We start from the raw sequence: 18,993 nt of genomic DNA on the forward strand, positions 1-18,993 counted from the left end.
TCTGAAACCACCCTTCCGGACTCTGTGAGGCTAGAATTCATTTCTGCTTTGCCAGCTGGCTTCCTGAGGTTTCCAACAGGATGTGTTAGGGGGACCCTGCAAGGCAGGACCGAGGAGAGACTTGATCCTGCATGCTGGCTATTTCTTCCAGTGGGGTCCCCCGCCCCCCTCCCCACCCAAATGTCCCCTCACTGGCTGTAGCAGCTGCTTCCAGTCTCTGGCTTTGTCACACGTCTCAGACGGCCTCACTGTGCTCCCTCAGACCCATCAATACTAGGCTCGCAACATCCCTGCTCAGAGGTCTGAGTCTCCACTTTCTGGCAACTCTCCTCCGAATTTCTAGATAATCTCAACCTCTTCTTTCTCCCCAGACCTAGGGGTGATACCTATGGCTTGAGGTTGCCATCTTTGTGTGTTACCTCATTGTTCCCTTTCTGCCTTTTTGAGTTTTCCAATACTGGCCTGGCTTATGCCTTATGTTCAATTCTCTTTGGGAGAATTCCTAGTGAGGCTCCTGTTTTCTAGACTGGACCCTAACCGATACAGGGAATATTTCACAGGGTCAGCATTTGACACAGAGGCGTAGGAAGCAGAAAAGAAATGGATCTGCCAATTCACTAACTTGCTGTGCCTCTTTAGTAAAATTATTTCTCTTTCTCCAAACTTCTCATTCAGATTTGCTGAACAGTTACCAAAATTTGTATTCAGAATTAGCAAGTATCTCAAAGGGTGCTTGTTTAGGGAGAAAAAAAATCAGTAAATCAATATTATTCTCCAATACTATATGAGTTATTGTTAGAGAGCATTAATGTATGTGTTTCTGTCAAAATAAGCTTTCTTTTGTTAAATTTCCTAAAATGAAATCTTTTAATATGAAATGATGCATGCATGTATTTATTTACTTATTTATTTTTATCACATTCATATACTAGTTTGCTAGGGCTGCCATAACAAAGTACCACAGGCTGAGTGGCTTAACTAACAGAAATGTATTTTCTTGCAGTTCCAGAAGCTGGAAGTTCAAGACCACAGTGTTGACAGGTTTGCTTTCTTCTAGGCCATGCTCCTTGGACTGCAGATGGCTGTCTTCTGGATCCTCACAAGGTTCTCCCTCTGTTTCGTTTGTGTCCTAATCTCCTCTTCTTATAAGGACACCAGTCATATTGGATTAGGATCTACCCTAACAACTCTTTCTTGGGTTTGATTTCTTGTTTCCTGGATCCTATGCCTCCCCCTTTCTGGTCTATTTGCTCGTTGTGATGTCAGTTTAACGTTTCCGAGATTCACTAATTCAGCAAACATTTACTGCGCTTGCGCCAGGCCCAGTGCTAGGCACTAGGGATAGGCAAGAAAGAGAGACAGACAATGTTGCTGCATCCAGACTGCAATGGCCCTGTGACAACACGATGGCCAATGTGACCTGAAATAGGAGCAGACGCCGGACTGCCTAGGAACAGAGTTACTGCCCTCTTGACAAATGCCATCGTGGAGAAAATAGAAAGGGACTAAAATGTATTGAGTTCTGCCATGTCTCAGCACATTTATGTACATTACCTCATTTCATACTCACAAGATTCTATGATTATACTACCATTTTACAAGGAGAAGGCGGAAGTGGAAGCTCTGAGGTTCAGAGCTCATTTGGTGACTTGCAGAGCTGAGTCTTCAACTGCAAAACTCTTCACAGCCATGTTATGCGATGCTGCAAAAATGAATGCATACAAACCCAGGAATTAAGGTTTAACTCCTCCTTAACCCAAAGAGCCATTTTGCTTATGCACACTAGTGATTTGTTTTATTCTGACCGTCCTTTTAGGTAAGGTCCTGATTCCCTAGGAATCCCTCACTTATTCATTTAATACTTGTTGAGCTGCTGAGATTCATGTGAGGCACTCTTCTAGGTGCTGGAGATAAACCAGTAAACCAAAAAAGAATTACTCCCCTCTTGGAGCTTAAACAAGTAGAGAGTGTCACAAAGTTTAAAAAAAAAAAAAGTCAAGATAAATTCCATGGGTAGGGAAAACAAAGGACGGTAAGGGGAATAGGAAGGGGGCAGTACTAACTTTTTTTTTTTTAAGATTTTATTTATTTATTTGAGAGAGAGAGAGAGCACAAGTGGGTCGAGGGGCAGAGGGAGAGGGAGAAGCAGGCTTCCCACTGAGTGGAGAACCTGAGGGGAAGGGACACAATCCCAGGATCCCGAGATCATGACCTGAGCTGAAGTCGGACGCTTAACCGACTGAGCCACCCAGGCGCCCCTACTAACTTATTATTTATGGTCAGGGAAGGCATTTCTGGTATGGGGCTGTTTGCACAGAGACAAAAGGAAGGGAAGGAAGAAGCTATGTAGATATCTAGGCAGAGGGAACAGCAAATGCTAAGGCCCCTGGATGGGAGCAAGGAGGCCAGTGTAGCTGGGAAGAGTGAGTCAAGGAGGAACAGTAAGAGACCAGCAGAGGTTTTAGAGGCCATAGTAAGGACTTTCGTTTTTACTCCTAGCAAGGTGGGAAGACATTGGAGAGCTTTGACGGGACCCTCAAAAGACATTTTGGAAGTCTCGTAGGCTACCTCCTGCCCATATCTGGCTTCCTTTTTATAGCAAACTCCCAAGAGTTATCTAAACTTTCTGTCTCCACTTTCTCACTTCATCCCTTTTAACCCTTGCCATTTGGGCCCTGGACCCCATCACTTCTCTGAACTAGTCCTTCTTAGGGCCATTAGTGACTATATCTTGCTAAAGCCCATGACCATGCTCAGTCTGCCAAATTCTCAGCCTCACGGCAGCTAGTGATATGCTCACATTACCTCCCCAGTGTTCCCTAACCCGACTCTGGCCTGGTTTTCTTCCTCCTTCACAGCTTTCTTCTCCACATGGGTCACTCCTCTGCATCCAGGAGTGTCCCAGGGCTCTGATCTGGACCTCTGCTATACTCTCTCACTGGGCTTGGATCCATGATTCGCAAATACCTTTGATCTGCTGTTTTCTTCTGCAACCAGAACAAGTCCAAATTCCTTATCGTGGCCTACACCATCACACGGGCTACTGGCCTTGGCTTCCACCTCCCTCCCCCTTCCCTGTCCCTCACCAGCGGCTCCAGCTGAAACCCTGAGCTGGTTCCTGCTTCGGGATCTCTGCACTGGCTTTTCCTTGAGCCTTTCCTCTTCACCGGGCTTCCTTTCTCTCACCCTTCAGTTTCTAGTTCAAATGCCGCCTCTGAAAGTCTTCCCCTTCTCCCAACACCCTCTAGCACCTAATTTGAGAAATTATTGCGTGGACTCACCTGGTATTTCCTGCGTCACCCCATCCCCAACACCTACACTAGAAAACTTCCCGAGAGCGGGGACCCCCTTTGTTTAGTCGAGCGCCAAAACACTGCCTCGGACAGAGTAGATGCTGAAGAAGTAGGGGTTGGCTGGCAGAGCCCCCAGAGTTGCCCCCAGGGCTCTCACGAGGTTCCTGTTTGCGGCCGGGAGAGACCTTGCCCTTAATTGCTCACCCCCATCCTCGGCGGGACGGCAGGGTGGGGGTAACAACGGCCCCTCCCCCCGTAGCCCCGCCCCCGCCCCTTCCCCCAGGCCAGCCTGTCGCCCCTCCGACCTGGTCGCGCGGTGCTCGTCGCGCGTCGCGGGAGCGGGCGGTGACCTGACGGCTGGCCACAGAGGGAGCATGGCGCTCTTAGCCGTGCGCTTGGTGCTGTTGCTCCTGGCCGGGGACTTGGCAGGTAACGCTCACCGCTCACCGGGCCTGGTCGGCCAGGACGGGGTGCGGGTGGCGTGGAGGAGTATCAGAGGGTGGGTCTGGCCCCCGGGCTACCCACCCCGGATCCCGGCCCCCTGGCGGCCCTCGGCGCACCCGTTACTGGCGGTTCCCGCGGCCTGCGGTCGTCTAGGGAGCGCGAACTGCGGGGCGTGCAGGGCTGGCGGGTGGCGGTGGAGGCAGTGATGCGCTTTCGTCCTTGCTTGGCCTTGGCTCCCGGCTCCTTCGTCGCGACACCCTGCTGTCTGCTCTTTCTCCCTTGAAGCAGATTATCTGGAACCCAAGATCAGAAGTTGTTTTTTTATGGACACAGTGGCCCTACCGAACCTCTGCGGGAGATGGACGGGAATAGGGCTTGGGAATGCCAAGCGCGCCAGGCACGCTGAGGCTTATGAGAAAGGGGCTTTAGTCCGGCCAGATTTGACGCCCACGCGAAACTGGAGTTAAAACGGTAGCGCCTAACGTTAAGTTTTGCGTTTGTTACCCTGAGCCACAGAGGAGAAGAATATCGTGAATTATTAAGAGTTCCTTCTCTTTTATTCCGTAGCTCCGAAGTTCTTTCTCAAGCAAGCCTGTTAGGGAGGTCAATTACAGAACCTGGACCAAGTGTTACTTCTGTGTGTCTGCCAGGAGAGGTGCCAGAAAACAATACCCTTCTTTGGGGGCGTGGGGCTGGGCAATGGGGGCTGATCAAAGAAGGTAGGCATCTAAGAGAACGGGAGAGGGTGTGGCCGGGATAAATCACAGGCTGGATTCTAAAAGAGTAAGAATTGACCTTAATCATATACTTTAATGTCTGTTTTCTTCTTGCAGTCTCTTTGGACTCTTTGAGCTCTGAGTTTGACCAACATTCAGAATACAGAACAGTAAGTAGGAAACCACCTGAATTGTTTCCACTAATATAGTGAAGTCCAGACGGTTTGGGTTGGGGCTGGTTTTCAAGTCTGGCCTGCCACCTGTTCTTTTTTTTTTTTTTTTTGGACCTGCCACTTTTGAAACTGTTGACTGTCTCTTCAGAAATCAGATTCTAAGGCAGACTTTTTGATGCAGATCAAAATTGTAAATTTTGGTTGAAAATAGCTCAGTCCTTGAAGGCCTCAGCACTTTGTTTCCTTTAATAGTTTCTTTGATGATTCAAAAGGTCCTTGGTCTAATGGTTATATCTTGTACTAGACATTTTATGAACATTATCTAGATAATAATGTTCACAGAGTGTCCTTACTGCAGCCTATCTTTCTGCCTGTACTTTCCACTGCTTTCTCATAGCTTGTGCTCTTCTATCCTTATGCTATTGCCACATTGTTTTTTGTTTTATTATTTTTTAAGATTTATTCATTTTAAAGATTTTATTTACTTATTTGTCAGAGAGAGAGAGAAGGAAAGAAAGAGAGCAAGCGCACAAGCAGGGGAAGCGGCAGGCAGAGGGAGAAGCAGGCTCCCTGCTGAGCAAGGAGCTGGATGCGGGACTCAATCCCAGTACCCTGGGATCATGACCTGAACTGAAGGCAGATGCTTAACCACTTAACCACTTAACTGACTGAGCCACCCAGGCATGCCTATTTATTCATTTTAGAGAGAAAGAGAGGGCATGGTGCAGGGAGGGGCAGGCAGAGAGAGAGAGGGAAAGCAGACTCCCTGTTGAGTGGGGAGCCCAATGTGGGGCTCCATCTCACAACTCTGAGATCATGACGTAAGCCGAAACCAAGAGTTGGGTGCTTAACTGACTGAGCCGCCCAGGCACCCCTATTTTGTTTTGTTTTTAATTCCAGAGTAGTTAACATACAGTGTTATATTAGTTTCAGATGTTAGTGCCACACTGTTTTAATTACTGTAGCTTTGTAGTAAGTTTCAAAATGGGAAAGTGTGAATCCTCCAACTTTTTCTTCAAGATTGTCTTGGCTTTTCAGGGTCACTTGCCTTTCCATATGAATTTAAAGATCAGTTTGCCAATTTCTGTTGCAAAAAAGGCAGTTGGGATTTTTGATAGGGATTGCATTGAACCTGTAGAACCATTTAGGGAGTATTGCTATCTTAAGAAAGTTAAATCTTTTGATCCATGAATATGGGATGCCTTTTCACTTATTTAGGTCTTTAATTTCTTTCAACAATGTTTTGTAGTTGTTGGTTTTTAATTCTTTTTTTTTTTTTTTTAAGATTTTCTTTATTTATTTGAGAGAGAGAGACTGAGAGAGAGAGCACATGAGAGGGGGGAGGGTCGGGAGGGTCAGAGGAGAAGCAGACTCCCTGCCGAGCAGGGAGCCTGATGCGGGACTCGATCCAGGGACTCCAGGATCATGACCTGAGCAGAAGGCAGTCGCTTAACCAACTGAGCCACCCAGGCGCCCGGTGTTTAATTCTTATACTTCTTCTGTTAAATATATTCCTAAATATTTTATTCTTTTTAATGCTGTTATAAATGGATCTTTTTCTTAATTTCATTTTCAGATGTTTTACTGCAAGTGTATAGAAATACAATTGAGTTTTGTATATTGATCTTGTATCCTGCAGTCTTGTTGGACTTGTTTTTTAGTTGTAATAGTTCCTTTTGTATTCCTCAGACCTGTCTATATAAAGAGAAATTTTATATAAACCAGAAATAGTTTTATTTCTTCCTTTCCAATCTGATGCCTTTTATTTATTTTATTGCCTAATTGTCTTTGCTAGAATATTCTATGCCATCTTGAATAGAACAAATGAATATGGACATCCTTGTCTTATTCCTAATTTGGGGGAAAAGCATTCAGTCTTTCACCATTAAGTATAATGTTAGCTGTGGGGGTTTTATAGATGTTCTTTTATAGAAGATCTTTATAGATGTTCAGGTTGAGGAAGTTCTCTTTTCTGCTTAGTTCGTTGAGTGTTTTTATTATGAAAGAGTGTTGGAAGCTCCTTTAAATTAAACTGCTTTGCTCTCAGGTCAAACACTTCCCTCACCACTGTGCCTTTGGTTAGTCTGCTGTATTTCCTTGAGGTAGACATTCTCTCAAACCTCTCTAATCTAAATTCTATCTACCACCATGTATATTTCTTTTTTCAAAATTATTTTATTTTTTTCCATGTGTATTTTTTATTTTCTTACTATACACTGAACTTTTTTTTTTTTTTAAAGATTTTATTTATTTATTTGAGAGAGAGAAGACACATGAGAGGGGGGAGGGTCAGAGGGAGAAGCAGACTCCCTGCTGAGCAGGGAGCCCGACGTGGGACTTGATCCCAGAACTCCAGGATCATGACCTGAGCCAAAGGCAGTCGCTTAACCAACTGAGCCACCCAGGCACCCTCTACACTGAACTTCTTACAGGCAGGACTCAATTTGTCTTTGTACTTCTCTAACATCTATCTTAAAATCTTTTTCATTTATTGAATAAACAAATGAGGGGATATATCTGGTAAAGTATTTGAGAACCTTTCAAAAGAAAAGATTCAGAGTATAAAGCTCAGAGAATTACTTAGAAGCATATCACATCCTTCTACAAAAATTAAATTGATTCTAAGGAATAAGTAAAAATGTGATGTGACTGGGATGCCTGGGTGGCTCGGTTGGTTAAGTATCTGCCTTAGGCTCAGTCCATGATACCGACGTCCTGGGATCGAGTACCGTATTGGGGTCGTTGCTCAGTGGGGAGCCTGCTTCTCCCTCTGCCTGCTGCTTCCCCTGCTTGTCTCTCTCTGACAAATAAATAAATAAATACAAATCTTAAAAAAAAAAATGTGATGTGGTCCTCTTCCAGAATGAGAGTGTCTTCTAAAGCTCTGAGGAGCAGTCTACCATGGGTAAACTCTCCTCTGTAGTTGGCATGTTGTGGGGTGTAATTTAGAGCCTCCCTAGATGGTGGACTTGTTATGAATTTTATATATATATGTAAATATATATATATAACATATATATATATAATTTTTTATTATAAAACTAAGATTAGTGGGGGCATAATTTATTAATGAAATTATTTGACCTCATTGGTAAGAGTGAAAAGTATTTGTTCATAAAGCCTCATGTCTCAGCTCAGAGTAAATCCAGGAAGTGAGTAACCTGAATTTAATAAAGTTAAATGGTGGATAGCCAAAGCTAGCTTTGAAATCATTAGAATTAGACTGGAAACAGCCTGGAATACCAACATTGTCTTCCAGCTGGGTAGATCCCTTGGGGATCTGAGAGACATCAAAGGTCTTCTGCTTAAACAACAAAACAAACAAAACTTCCTTACCAGCCTGTTAGTCCTCCTCAAAATCCATATATTAGTCATTCTTTGAGATGAAAGCATTTGAAAGCTTCTGTTGAATATAAAAAACCCTAAGACCTGCAGGCTAAATAGATTGATTTTGATTAGTTGTTTATCTAGTCAGTCAGAGAGTGGGCATAGGCAAGATATGTTTTGGTTAAAAATGGGGACGCAAGAAAGGTCTAGAGCTGGGGTTCCCTGAAATTGTGTGCCAAATTGTGTGTCTCAGTGTATTCTCCTTAGGTTCCATACATAGTCTAAGTGGACTGGATGTCAAGATCATTGGGAACAGCAGTTCCTAAACCCAGTCCTAGCTGAATCAGAATTCAGGGACCTCTAGACACATGGATTCTAACCCTGGAGATTCTAATTGAGTAGGTCTGGCATGAGGCCCCAAATCAGTAATTTCTTGTTTTGTTTTTTTTTAAGTTTTTAAAAAGTTTTTATTTAAATTCCAGTTAATTAACATACAGTGTAATACTACTCTCAGGTGTATAATATAGTGATTCAACACTTCCATACATCACCTGGTGCTCATCACCTGGTGCTCATTCTTTTTAATGCTGTTATAAATGGATCTTTTTCTTAATTTCACATCACAGCAAATGCTCTCCTTAATCCCCATCACCTATTTCACCCATTCCCCCCCGCAACACACATCCCCTCTGGTAACCATCAGATTGTTCTCTATAGTTGAGTCTGTTTCTTGGTTTGCCTCCCTCTCAGTTTTGTTTTCCCTTTGCTTGTTTGTTTTGTTTCTTAATTTCCACATATGAGTGAAATCATATGGTATTTGTCTTTCTCTGACTCCTTTTGCCTAGCTCACTAGCTCCATCCTTGTCATTGCAAATGGTACTAAATCAGTGTTTTTAAGCTTCTGAGGTGACGTGCACAGGTAGCCTTCTCTGGGTCCTCCGGGGCTAGTTGTTAACACTAAACACTCACTGAACCCCTTCCACTTAAGCAACTCACAAACGACCCTCTCCTTTCTCTCTGAACAATCTCCACAGCACAATGATCACTTACTGGCTACAGATAGCCTACTCTCTTGTATGCCAGTAGGCTTTTTCCCATCGGTGTAGTTGTATTCCTACCCATACTTAAGTGTGTGAGTTCACAAGCCTGTTATGGCAGTTACCAGCCTTATTTTAACCAAAAATGTAAGGACAACATAAACATGAGTGTAAAGAAATAAAGTCATAGTTTATATGAGGACTGAATTGAATGCTTTTGAAAGACTTGCTAAAAGACAAATTGCTAAACAAAATTGCTGTTGAATTAGGTGTAGGTGAAACAACTATTGTATATTACGTTGTTTTAAATTCTCACTGTACTTTTTTTAAGATTTTATTTTTAAATAATTTCTATACCCAACGTGGGGCTCGAATCTACAACCCCAAGATCAAGAGTCACATTCTTTACCGACGGAGACAGCCAGGTGTCCCTTAAATTTTCACTGTATTTTAAAATAGTGATTCTCAGGGACGCCTGGGTGGCTCAGTTGGTTGGGCATCTGCCTTCAGCTTAGGTCATGATCCCATTGTCCTGGGATCGAGTCCCGCATCGGGCTCCTTGCTCGGCGGGGAGCCTTCTTCTCCCTCTCCTTCTGCCTACTGCTCCCCCTGCTTGTGATCTCTCTCTCTCTCTCTGACAAATAAATAAATAAAATCTTTAAAAAAAAAATAGTGATTCTCAGCCGGGGGCAATTTTGCCCTCTAGCAGACATTTAGACTGTTATTTTTGATTCTCATGATAGGGGGGATGACACTGGCATCTAGTGGATAGAGAATATCCTACAACAGACAGGATAACCTCCCACCCCAAAGAATTATCTGGTCCAGAATGTGAATTATGATTGAGAAATCCTGTTTTATTTTATTTTTTTATTTTTATTTTTTTTTAAGATTTTATTTATTTATTGACAGAGAGAGACACAGCGAGAGAGGGAACACAAGCAGAGGGAGAGGGAGAAGCAGGCTTCCCCACGGAGCAGGGAGCCCGATGTGGGGCTCAATCCCAGGACCCTGGGATCATGACCTGAGCTGAAGGCAGATGCTTAACAACTGAGCCACCCAGGTGCCCCAAGAAATCCTGTTTTAAAGAAACCAAAACAGGAAATCATGGACTTATTATGTGTGGACTTATTATGGGTATCATTTTTGTAGTGATAGCACAAAGAACTCTTAATTACAGTTGACCCTTGAATAATGTGGGGGTTAGGGAGTACTGATCCCCCCTCCCATAGTCAAAAATCTGAGTATAACTTTTGACTCTAAAATTTATTTATTTATTTATTTTTAATTTTTTTTTTAATTTTAAAGATTTTATTTATTTATTTGAGAGAGAGAATGAGAGAGAGAGAGCATGAGAGGGAGGAGGGTCAGAGGGAGAAGCAGACTCCCTGCCGAGCAGGGAGCCCGATGCAGGACTCGATCCAGGGACTCCAGGATCATGACCTGAGCCAAAGGCAGTCGCTTAACCAACTGAGCCACCCAGGCGCCCTTGACTCTAAAATTTAACTGCTCATAGCCTACTGTTCACCAGAAGCCTTACTGATAACATAAAGAGTTGATTAGAGGCACCTGGGTGGCTCGGTTAATCATCTGACTCTTGATTTCGGCTCAGGCCATGACCTCAGGGTCATGAGATCAAGTCCCTCCTTGGGCTCTGACCTGGGTGTGGAGTCTGCTTAAGATTCTCTCTCTCCCTCTACCCGTCCTGCACTCCTCCCTCTCTCTCCTTCTCTACAAAAAAATTAAAAAAAGAGTTGATTAATACACATTTTGTGTATGTGTTACATCCTTATCTTATCTGTATTTTTATAAGTTAGAGAAAAGAAAATGTTATTAAGAAAATCATAAGGAAGAGAAAATACATTTAAACCCATGTTGTTCAAGGGTCAGCTGCAGTTGAAACATTCAAAGGAAAGGTCCTATCTCTTGTATCAGTTAGGATTAGATTCGGCTGCAAGTAACAAAGACTTAAAATAGGAGCGCATGGTGCTGCCATCCTACAATGTGGCCTGTGAGAGCGGCCCTACAAGGCATCATCTTGCTGAGCCCCGGGGAGCACATCAAGCTCCGAAATGAGGGCTGAACGGAGGATGGAAAGGGTCAACAAAACCTCTTGTACTTTAGAGGTTGGCCCCAGGCCAGCACTGTTTAGGTCTTTATAAATCCAGATAATATCAATAGAAACATGGTTGCATTTATTCAGTGCTAAAACAGGGTGACTCTTTTATTCTGAAGTGAGGAAAAGTGATCACGATTTACTAAAACAAGTATATATATATAAATGTGAATATATAAAACAGAAAGGTAGCGGGCCATATGTTTGACCTTTGTTAAAGTGAGACTCTGCACACCATAGTCTGATCACTATGACCACGTCTAGTCCTGGCCCTGCTGGAGATGAGAAGCTAACAGCAAGATATTTTATCTGCCTGGCCTCAAATCCATCTAATCCCAGGATTGAGTGCCATGACCCCCATCAGTTTCTTGGGGCTGCTGTCATAAAGCACCACAAACTGGGGGGCTTAAACAGCAGAAATTGATTGTCCCCCAGTTCTGGAGGGTAGAGGTCCTACATCAAGGTGGTGGTAGAATTGGTTCCTCCTGAGGGCTGGGTGGGGGGGAGGGGAATCTGTTCCATGCCTTTCCCCTAGGTTCTGGTAGTCCCACGGGTTCCTTGGCTTGTAAATGGCATTCTCTGTGCCTTCACGTGATCTTCTCTCTGTTTGTGACTCTATGTCCAAATTTTCCCTTTTTATAAGGACACCAGTCATATTGGATTAGGGTCCATTCTACTGACCTCATTTTAACTCAATTCCTTATATAAAGACCCTATGTCCAATAAGGTCACTTTCTGAGGTGGTTATGACTTTAACATCACTTTTTGAGTGGGTAGAATTCAACCCATAACAACCCCTAAGGAAGGTCCAGTTATGAACCTCTTGCTTTCTTTGGGTGCTCTTGGTTACATGCCAGTATCTTAAAGGTCCAGAATAAAACATTAGATTCCTGAGTTGTCTTGACATTATGTCAAGGGATTAAGGTGGAATGTAACAACATTAATGTGGAGATAGTAGTAGAGTGCAAATTACAAAGCTAGAGGATTGGAAAGTGGGTATGTTGGTCTGTCTTGGAATTTCATTTAAAAATCAGCCAGACTGGGGCACTTGGGTGGCTCAGTCATTTGGGCGTCTGACTTTTGATTTTGGCTCAGGTCATGATCTCAGGGTCGTGAGATCGAGTCCTGCATCGGGCACTGCTCTGGGTGTGGAGTCTGCTTGAGATTTTCTCTGTCTCTCTTTCCGTCTCTCCCTCCTATCTCCCCTCCCTTTCTAAACGAATAAATAAAATTAAATTAAAAAATAATGAATAAATAAAAATCAGCCAGACTGGGGAGGTCCTTTTCTTACATAGTAGGTATTAAATCATTGCTTCAATGTTGCATCTGGTTTTTGCATTAGAAAAATCATTTTGTGGGCGCCTGGGTGGCTCAGTTGGTTGAGCGACTGCCTTCGGCTCAGGTCATGATCCTGGAGTCCCTGGATCGAGTCCCGCATCGGGCTCCCTGCTCGGCGGGGAGCCTGCTTCTCCCTCTGACCCTCCCCCCTCTCATGTGCTCTCTGTCTCTCATTCTCTCTCTCTCAAATAAATAAATAAAAAAATCTTTGAAAAAAAAAAATCATTTTGTGTGTGGAAAACAAATATTTTTGTAGGATGTTTCTAGGAAATCTAGGAGACTTGGGACTTTGTCTTCCCCTCAGCTATTTTGTTTGTTTGTTTGTTTTTTAAAGATTTTTTATTTATTTATTTGACAGAGAGAGAGATAGCGAGAGCAGGCACACAAGCAGGGGGAGTGGGAGAGCGAGAAGCAGGCTTCCTGCTGAGCAGGGAGCCCGATGTGGGACTCGATCCCAGGACCCTGGGATCATGACCCGAGCCGAAGGCAGACGCTTAACGACTGAGCCACCCAGGCGCCCACCCTCAGCTATTTTGTGATGAGAATGTCTTAGTTCTGTAATTTCTGTCCTCCTTTCTCTTTTCTAGCCAAGCTGCAATCAGTATAAATTACCAGGATGTCCCAGAGACTTTAGCCCCGTGTGTGGAAGCGACATGTCCACTTATCCCAATGAGTGTACTCTGTGTTTGAAAATCAGGTAAAATCATAATTTTACAGTATAGACTAGTCAAGTTTTCTTTAGTCCTTTTCTTGATTTTTGATTACTTAGGAAGTAGCAACTCTTTTCTTGGATGTCAGAATCAAATGTGACATTATCTGTTTTCAAACTGACATTTAGAAAGACAGACTCCTTCAGTGCATTTTCCAGGTCAAAGTTAGAGAATGGCATTTGTGATTAACCAACTATAGGCCAGATAATCAGGTTATGTTACTATCCATGGATGGGCAGTTTCCCCAAATTAAGAGTATATCTAATAGTTAAACTGTGTGAAATATCTAATAGTCATTTATTTTATTTATTTATTTATCTATATTTTTTATTAAAAAAAATTTTTTTTTAAGATTTTATTTATTTATTTGAGAGAGAGAGAATGAGAGACAGAGAGCATGAGAGGGAGGAGGGTCAGAGGGAGAAGCAGACTCCCTGCCGAGCAGGGAGCCCGATGCGGGACTCGATCCAGGGACTCCAGGATCATGACCTGAGCCGAAGGCAGTCGCTTAACCAACTGAGCCACCCAGACGCCCCAAAATTTTTTTTAAGTAGGCTCCATACGCAGTGTGGGGTTTGAACTCACCACGCTGAGATCAAGAGTTGTATGTTCCACCGAATGTTCCCTCGAATATTCTTTTAAATTCAGAGGGCATGTGCAGGTAACCTGTACAACCTTCATTACAAGTTGGGACATAGGTCTTGATAATTCTGCCTAGGAGAATACTAAGTAGTATGTGTTACACCTGATGCCCTAATGTCACTCACAGGGAAAAAATGGCAGAGTTGAGGCTTTCACATTCATTGTTTACCAGGTTTAGCTCTAAAAATGATTAAGTCAGCATCCCCTTAGAAGGAATCTAATGTGGGGCGCCTGAGTGGCTCAGTTGGTTAAGCGACTGCCTTCGGCTCAGGTCATGATCCTGGAGTCCCGGGATCGAGTCCCGCATCGGTCTCCCTGCTTGGCAGGGAGTCTGCTTCTCCCTCTGACCCTCCTTCCTCTCATGCTCTCTGTCTCTCATTCTCTCTCTCTCTCAAATAAATAAATAAAATCTTAAAAAAAAAAAAAAGAAGGAATCTAATGTGTAATGACATGGGTCTTTTGGGTACAAAGAGCAGGACAGTTTCAGTATGGTGGGTAATAAGTGTGTCTTTATGGTTGTTCAATTTGCAGGGAAGATGGGCATGATATTAAAATAATCCGGAGTGGACCATGTTGATGGAGCAGTTTATAGAAGAGAACTTAGAGAAACCACCTTCAACAGTATGCTGGATGAATTCCATTTCCCCTTTTCTCTTTCCTATGTTCCTTTGCATGGGATTTGTTAGCCCACACTTTCTGAGAGGAGGTGTGGAAGAGAGCTATGTGCAGTGACTGATAATTAAAACAAACACAAAAAAATCCTTGTTTCTTGGCTTTTGCCCCTTGAGTTAAGCTTATTACCCAGGTGCCTTGTGCATTGCTTTATTTAGCTGGAATAAAATCAGCATTGTCTTCAAGTAGTGCTGTTCTCTGTTGAATACCCATTCTTACTCAGCAGGCTCCTGGTGGCTCTTCTCTCAAAGGTGAATTTCATAATGGCGAAGTGGAGTCATTATTGAGAGAGCAAGATTTATTCTCCTTCCCCTTTCCTGCACATCTTTCATAGTTAATGTATAGGTACGTGGGACAGTGTTCTGCACAGGACACACACCCATGAGACACTTGGAGCGTGAGATTGTAACGCGAGCTGGTAAGTCACAGAATCATGTGGGTAGAAATATTTCCTAGATTCAGTGTCTTCTTTCAATAGTTCCCCATCAGGGTTAATGCAGGTACTTGGCTTTTTCCTCCTTTTAGAGCAGGGTTCTCAACCCTGGGGTGACTCCCCCCCCCCCCAGGGGACACCTGGCACTGTGTCTGGAGGCATTTCTGGTGTCACAGTTGAAGGGTGGGCACCACTGACATCTAGTGGGTAGATGCCAGAGATGTTGCCAACCTCCTACAGCACCCAGGACAGCTCCTAACAACAAAGAATTTTTCAGTCCAAAATATCAGTAGTACTGGTTGCAACATCCTGTTTTCGAGTTTGATACAACATAAGAATAAACGTTAGCAATGATAAAGGTGACGGGGATTACTTTAGAATGATGTTTCTAGGTGGAAGATTTTGGTCAAGTCCTGGGTGTAAGTGCTAGCTTCTAGCACCAGGAAACCATGAGCCATGAGGCAAGAGGTGGCTAAGAGAGTGTGTAGTGGAAAGAATATGGCTTCGGCATCAGCTAAACCTGAGTTCGAATTCTGATTCCAACACTTGTGCTTTGGTTTTCATATATGGAAAACGGGGTAATGCTCAACTCAGGGAGCTGTTGAGAGGAAGCTATTTAGCACAGTGCTTGGACATAGAAACCAGGGAAATAGTAGCTGCTGTTATTTCCAGTATCCCTCTTAGAGAGAAAGAAACTGAGGCCCACAGAAGCAAACCACCTTGCCCAAGGTTATAGAACACAGTGAAAATCTGGACTAGAAGCCTGGGTCTCCAAATGCCCAGCCCTCTGTTTCTTAAATGGAACAGAAGCAACAAAGCGGGAAGTTGTATAACATACATGGGTTACAATTCATGTTCTGTAGTTATTTTTGGCTTAAAATTTTCATTTTATAAAAGTAGTATATCCTCTTTGGAAAATTAAGAAATGCACAAGTATATTTAAAAAGTGAAAGTCATGCCCATACAAGCCTCCAGAGGTAACCAGTATTAACCTTTTGGAACATTGTGTCCTTTTCACTCTCCCTAAGTATGTGTGTGTATATCAAACCATATAGACACACAGAAACACAGGCACACACACACGTATACACACATACTCCTGTCCTATAAACTCGCTTTTCTCCTTATATTAGAGATTTTATTTATTTATTTGACAGAGAGAGACACAGTGAGAGAGGGAACACAAGCAGGGGGAGTGGGGGAGGAAGAAGAAGCAGGCTTCCCGTGGAGCAGGGAGCCTGATGCGGGGATTTTTTAAACGTTAATATAGATTGTTCTTTTCAAAAGCTACATAGTATTTTATTATTGTGCCATAAGGTTTCCAGCCTCTATTGATCTATATTCAGATTGTTTATTAGGATTCTCTTGGTTGAAGCTGGAAGAATCCCAACTCAAACAGCCTTAGGCTAAAGAGGGAGTTAATTGGCCCATGTAGTCGTATTTGCAGAAGAGCGAGCAGGGTAGTGTTAGCGTCAGAGGCTAGATTTAGTATTTACTTGCCTCAGAGGCAACTGGGGACTCTAATGCATCAGGAGTCCCCATGTCCTCATGTCTCATTTCTGGGTTTTTTGTTTTGTTTTATTTTCTTTTTTGTAATTTTTAAAAAAGATTTATTATTTGAGAGAGAGAGAGAGAGCTTAAGCGGGGTGGAGGGGCAGAGGGAGAGGGAGAAACAGACTCCCCGCTGAGCAGGGAGCCCGATATGGGACTCGATCCCAGGACCCTGGGACCATGACCTGAGCCCAAGGCAGACCCTCAACCGACTGAGCCGCCCAGGCGCCCCTCATCTCTGTTTATTTTGGCATAAACAGCTTCATTCTTAGGCTGGCCCCACCTCACGTGTAAGAGACAAAATTGGAAGTTCCAGATTCTATCTTGGCAGCTTCCTGACCTGACAGGAAATAATGCTTTTCTACCAGCTCCAGGTGAAAAAAATCTTCTAGAGTCACAGCCCCAACACTAGTACTACCTGAAAAGAAAATGTCCTGGACAAAGACCCTGATTGGTTCATGTTAGATTACACATCCACGCTTCAGGCCGGTTGTTGTGGTCACAGGAAGTACGGTGGTGTAGAATTGGTTCAGCTGACATGGGACATTGGGTGCATTGTGTCCGGAGGGAGGAAAGGGGACAATCCAAGAGGAAAAAAAATCAACAGATGTTAACTATAGGTTGTTTACAACTTCTAATGATTATAAAACTGTTTCAGAGAACGTTATTGTACACACTCCTTGTCACTTGAAAAAAATATATATTTACACATACACAAGGTGAAAATAGCTCTAAAATTTTTTTCTGAGAGAAATTTATGCTCGTGTAGTACACATTAATCATTTGGTGTACCCAGCACCTCTCCCTTCTGCCCTAAAGAAACATTGCTTCTGTCTTCCCCTCTCCTTTTCCACCCCACTCCCAACTTCTGGCTGAATAGAGCTGCCGACTCTGGAGGTAAGCTGAAGTCGTAATTCCCACTACCCTGCTCACAGGGTTGGTCTGCAGTGGGTTTGTGACCATTCAGAGTCCATCCTCGGAAGAAGAGCCTGTTTCCTTCTCGGTGGTGAGATTGAGAGGCTGTGCCTGGGGGAGCTGCAGGAAGTCGTGACCCCTCACCATGGAGAAAGACTATAGTAGGAGGGCCTGAGGCCGACATGCCTAGGGAAGCGGAGACAAAAGACCCAGAGGCTCTTGGTGAAAGTCGATATTCTGGTTCTAGGGCTGAGGCCTCCTGTTGCCCACCTTGCCATGGTTTAGGCTTAGCTGGACAGCTTTTCCTTGGATTTTGTGAGCTGGCCCACTGTCCATTCAATATTCCCTCCCTACACACTTTTTTTTTTTTTTGCTTATAGCAGTTTGAGTTGGGTTGTTATCACATAAATTCTTCTAATAAATTCAAGCAATTTGGAAGCATGTAAAGTAAAAGGGTCTCTCTGTTTTAGTCTCATTCTTCTCCTGTCCACTCCCTACTACAATGAAAGGGAAGGCTTTTATAGTCAGAAAGAATTAATAATAATGATATTTCAAAAGAGATTCACAAGTGTAAATATGTATTATAAGAATTTTGCTTTAGTATTGTTTTTATGACATTTAACTGTTAATACTTCCAACCTTTTTTGTATAAACTTTTGTCTATTATCTTAAAACATATACTTACATATATCTTCTATAAACTTGCTTTTCTATCTTATATTAGGTTTATTTTAATATTAATATATGTAGTTTCTTCTGTTTATTTCTTTTTATTATTTTTTTAAGATTTTATTTATTGAGAGAGCAAGAGAGTGAGCACGAGTGGCAGGGAGGGAGGAGAAGGAGAAGCAGACTCCCTGCTGAGCAGGGAGCCTGATGCGGGGCTCGATCCCAGGACCCTGAGACCCAAGATCATGACCCGAGCTGAAGGCAGACGCTCAACCAACTGAGCCACCCAGGTGCCCCGTAGTTTCTTTTTTTTAAAAGCTACCTAGTATTCCATTATATTATTGTGCTATTATTTATCTAGTCTCTACTGAGCTATATTTGGATTGTTTATTAGGATTTTCTTGGTTGAAAGTGGAAAAACCCCAACTTAAACAAGTCTAATTAAAGGGAGAAGTGATTCCTGGATATAGCAGTGACTAAGCACATGAGTTCAAAGTCACATGTCTGTACTCATTGAGCAAGTTATGATTTAACTCTGTTTCCTCATATGTAAAGTGAGGATGATAACAATACCTATTTCACAATGTTGTTGTAACTCTTTATGTAAGGTGCTATTGGCTATTTTATAGAAAACTATACTTTTAAAAAAAACCGGCCTGGGGACGCCTGGGTGGCTCAGTTGGTTAAGTGTCTGCCTTCGGCTCAGGTCATGATCTTGGGGTCCTGGGATCGAGTCCCACATTGGGCTCCCTGCTTGGCAGGGAGCCTGCTTCTCCCTCTGCCCCTCCCCCTGCTCATGCTCTCTCTCTTTGTCAAATAAATAAATAAAATAAAAAACCAACCAACCAGCCTGCTTTTTTGACTTATCCCTGGCCCTTTAACGATATATCATGTATATTTTCCCAAGTCATTACATATAGATCTACTTCATTTAAAAAAGACCTGCATTGTATTCTA

At 43.2% G+C, this 18,993-nt stretch overlaps 2 protein-coding genes across 2 annotated transcripts in view; both read left to right on the top strand.

The window, feature by feature from the left end:
- The first annotated feature begins 3,587 nt into the window (after positions 1-3,587).
- SPINK2 (serine peptidase inhibitor Kazal type 2) lies at positions 3,588-16,095 on the top strand. Its single transcript, XM_035004910.1, has 4 exons — positions 3,588-3,722; positions 4,571-4,623; positions 13,032-13,141; positions 14,328-16,095. The coding sequence occupies exons 1-4, from the start codon at positions 3,668-3,670 to the stop codon at positions 14,371-14,373; spliced, it is 264 nt and encodes an 87-aa protein (XP_034860801.1). The 5' UTR covers positions 3,588-3,667; the 3' UTR covers positions 14,374-16,095.
- The window catches only part of HOPX (HOP homeobox), a 147,237-nt gene continuing 132,848 nt past the window's right edge, over positions 4,605-18,993 (top strand). Inside the window, exon 1 of the mRNA XM_035004914.1 lies at positions 4,605-4,623. The gene's annotated coding sequence lies outside the window, so the exon portion shown is untranslated. The remainder of the gene's footprint in view (positions 4,624-18,993) is intronic.

This window comes from Mirounga leonina, unplaced genomic scaffold (assembly GCF_011800145.1).
Source record: "Mirounga leonina isolate KUSES-001 unplaced genomic scaffold, KU_Mleo_1.0 Mir_129, whole genome shotgun sequence".
In the NCBI taxonomy this organism is placed as follows: domain Eukaryota; kingdom Metazoa; phylum Chordata; class Mammalia; order Carnivora; family Phocidae; genus Mirounga; species Mirounga leonina.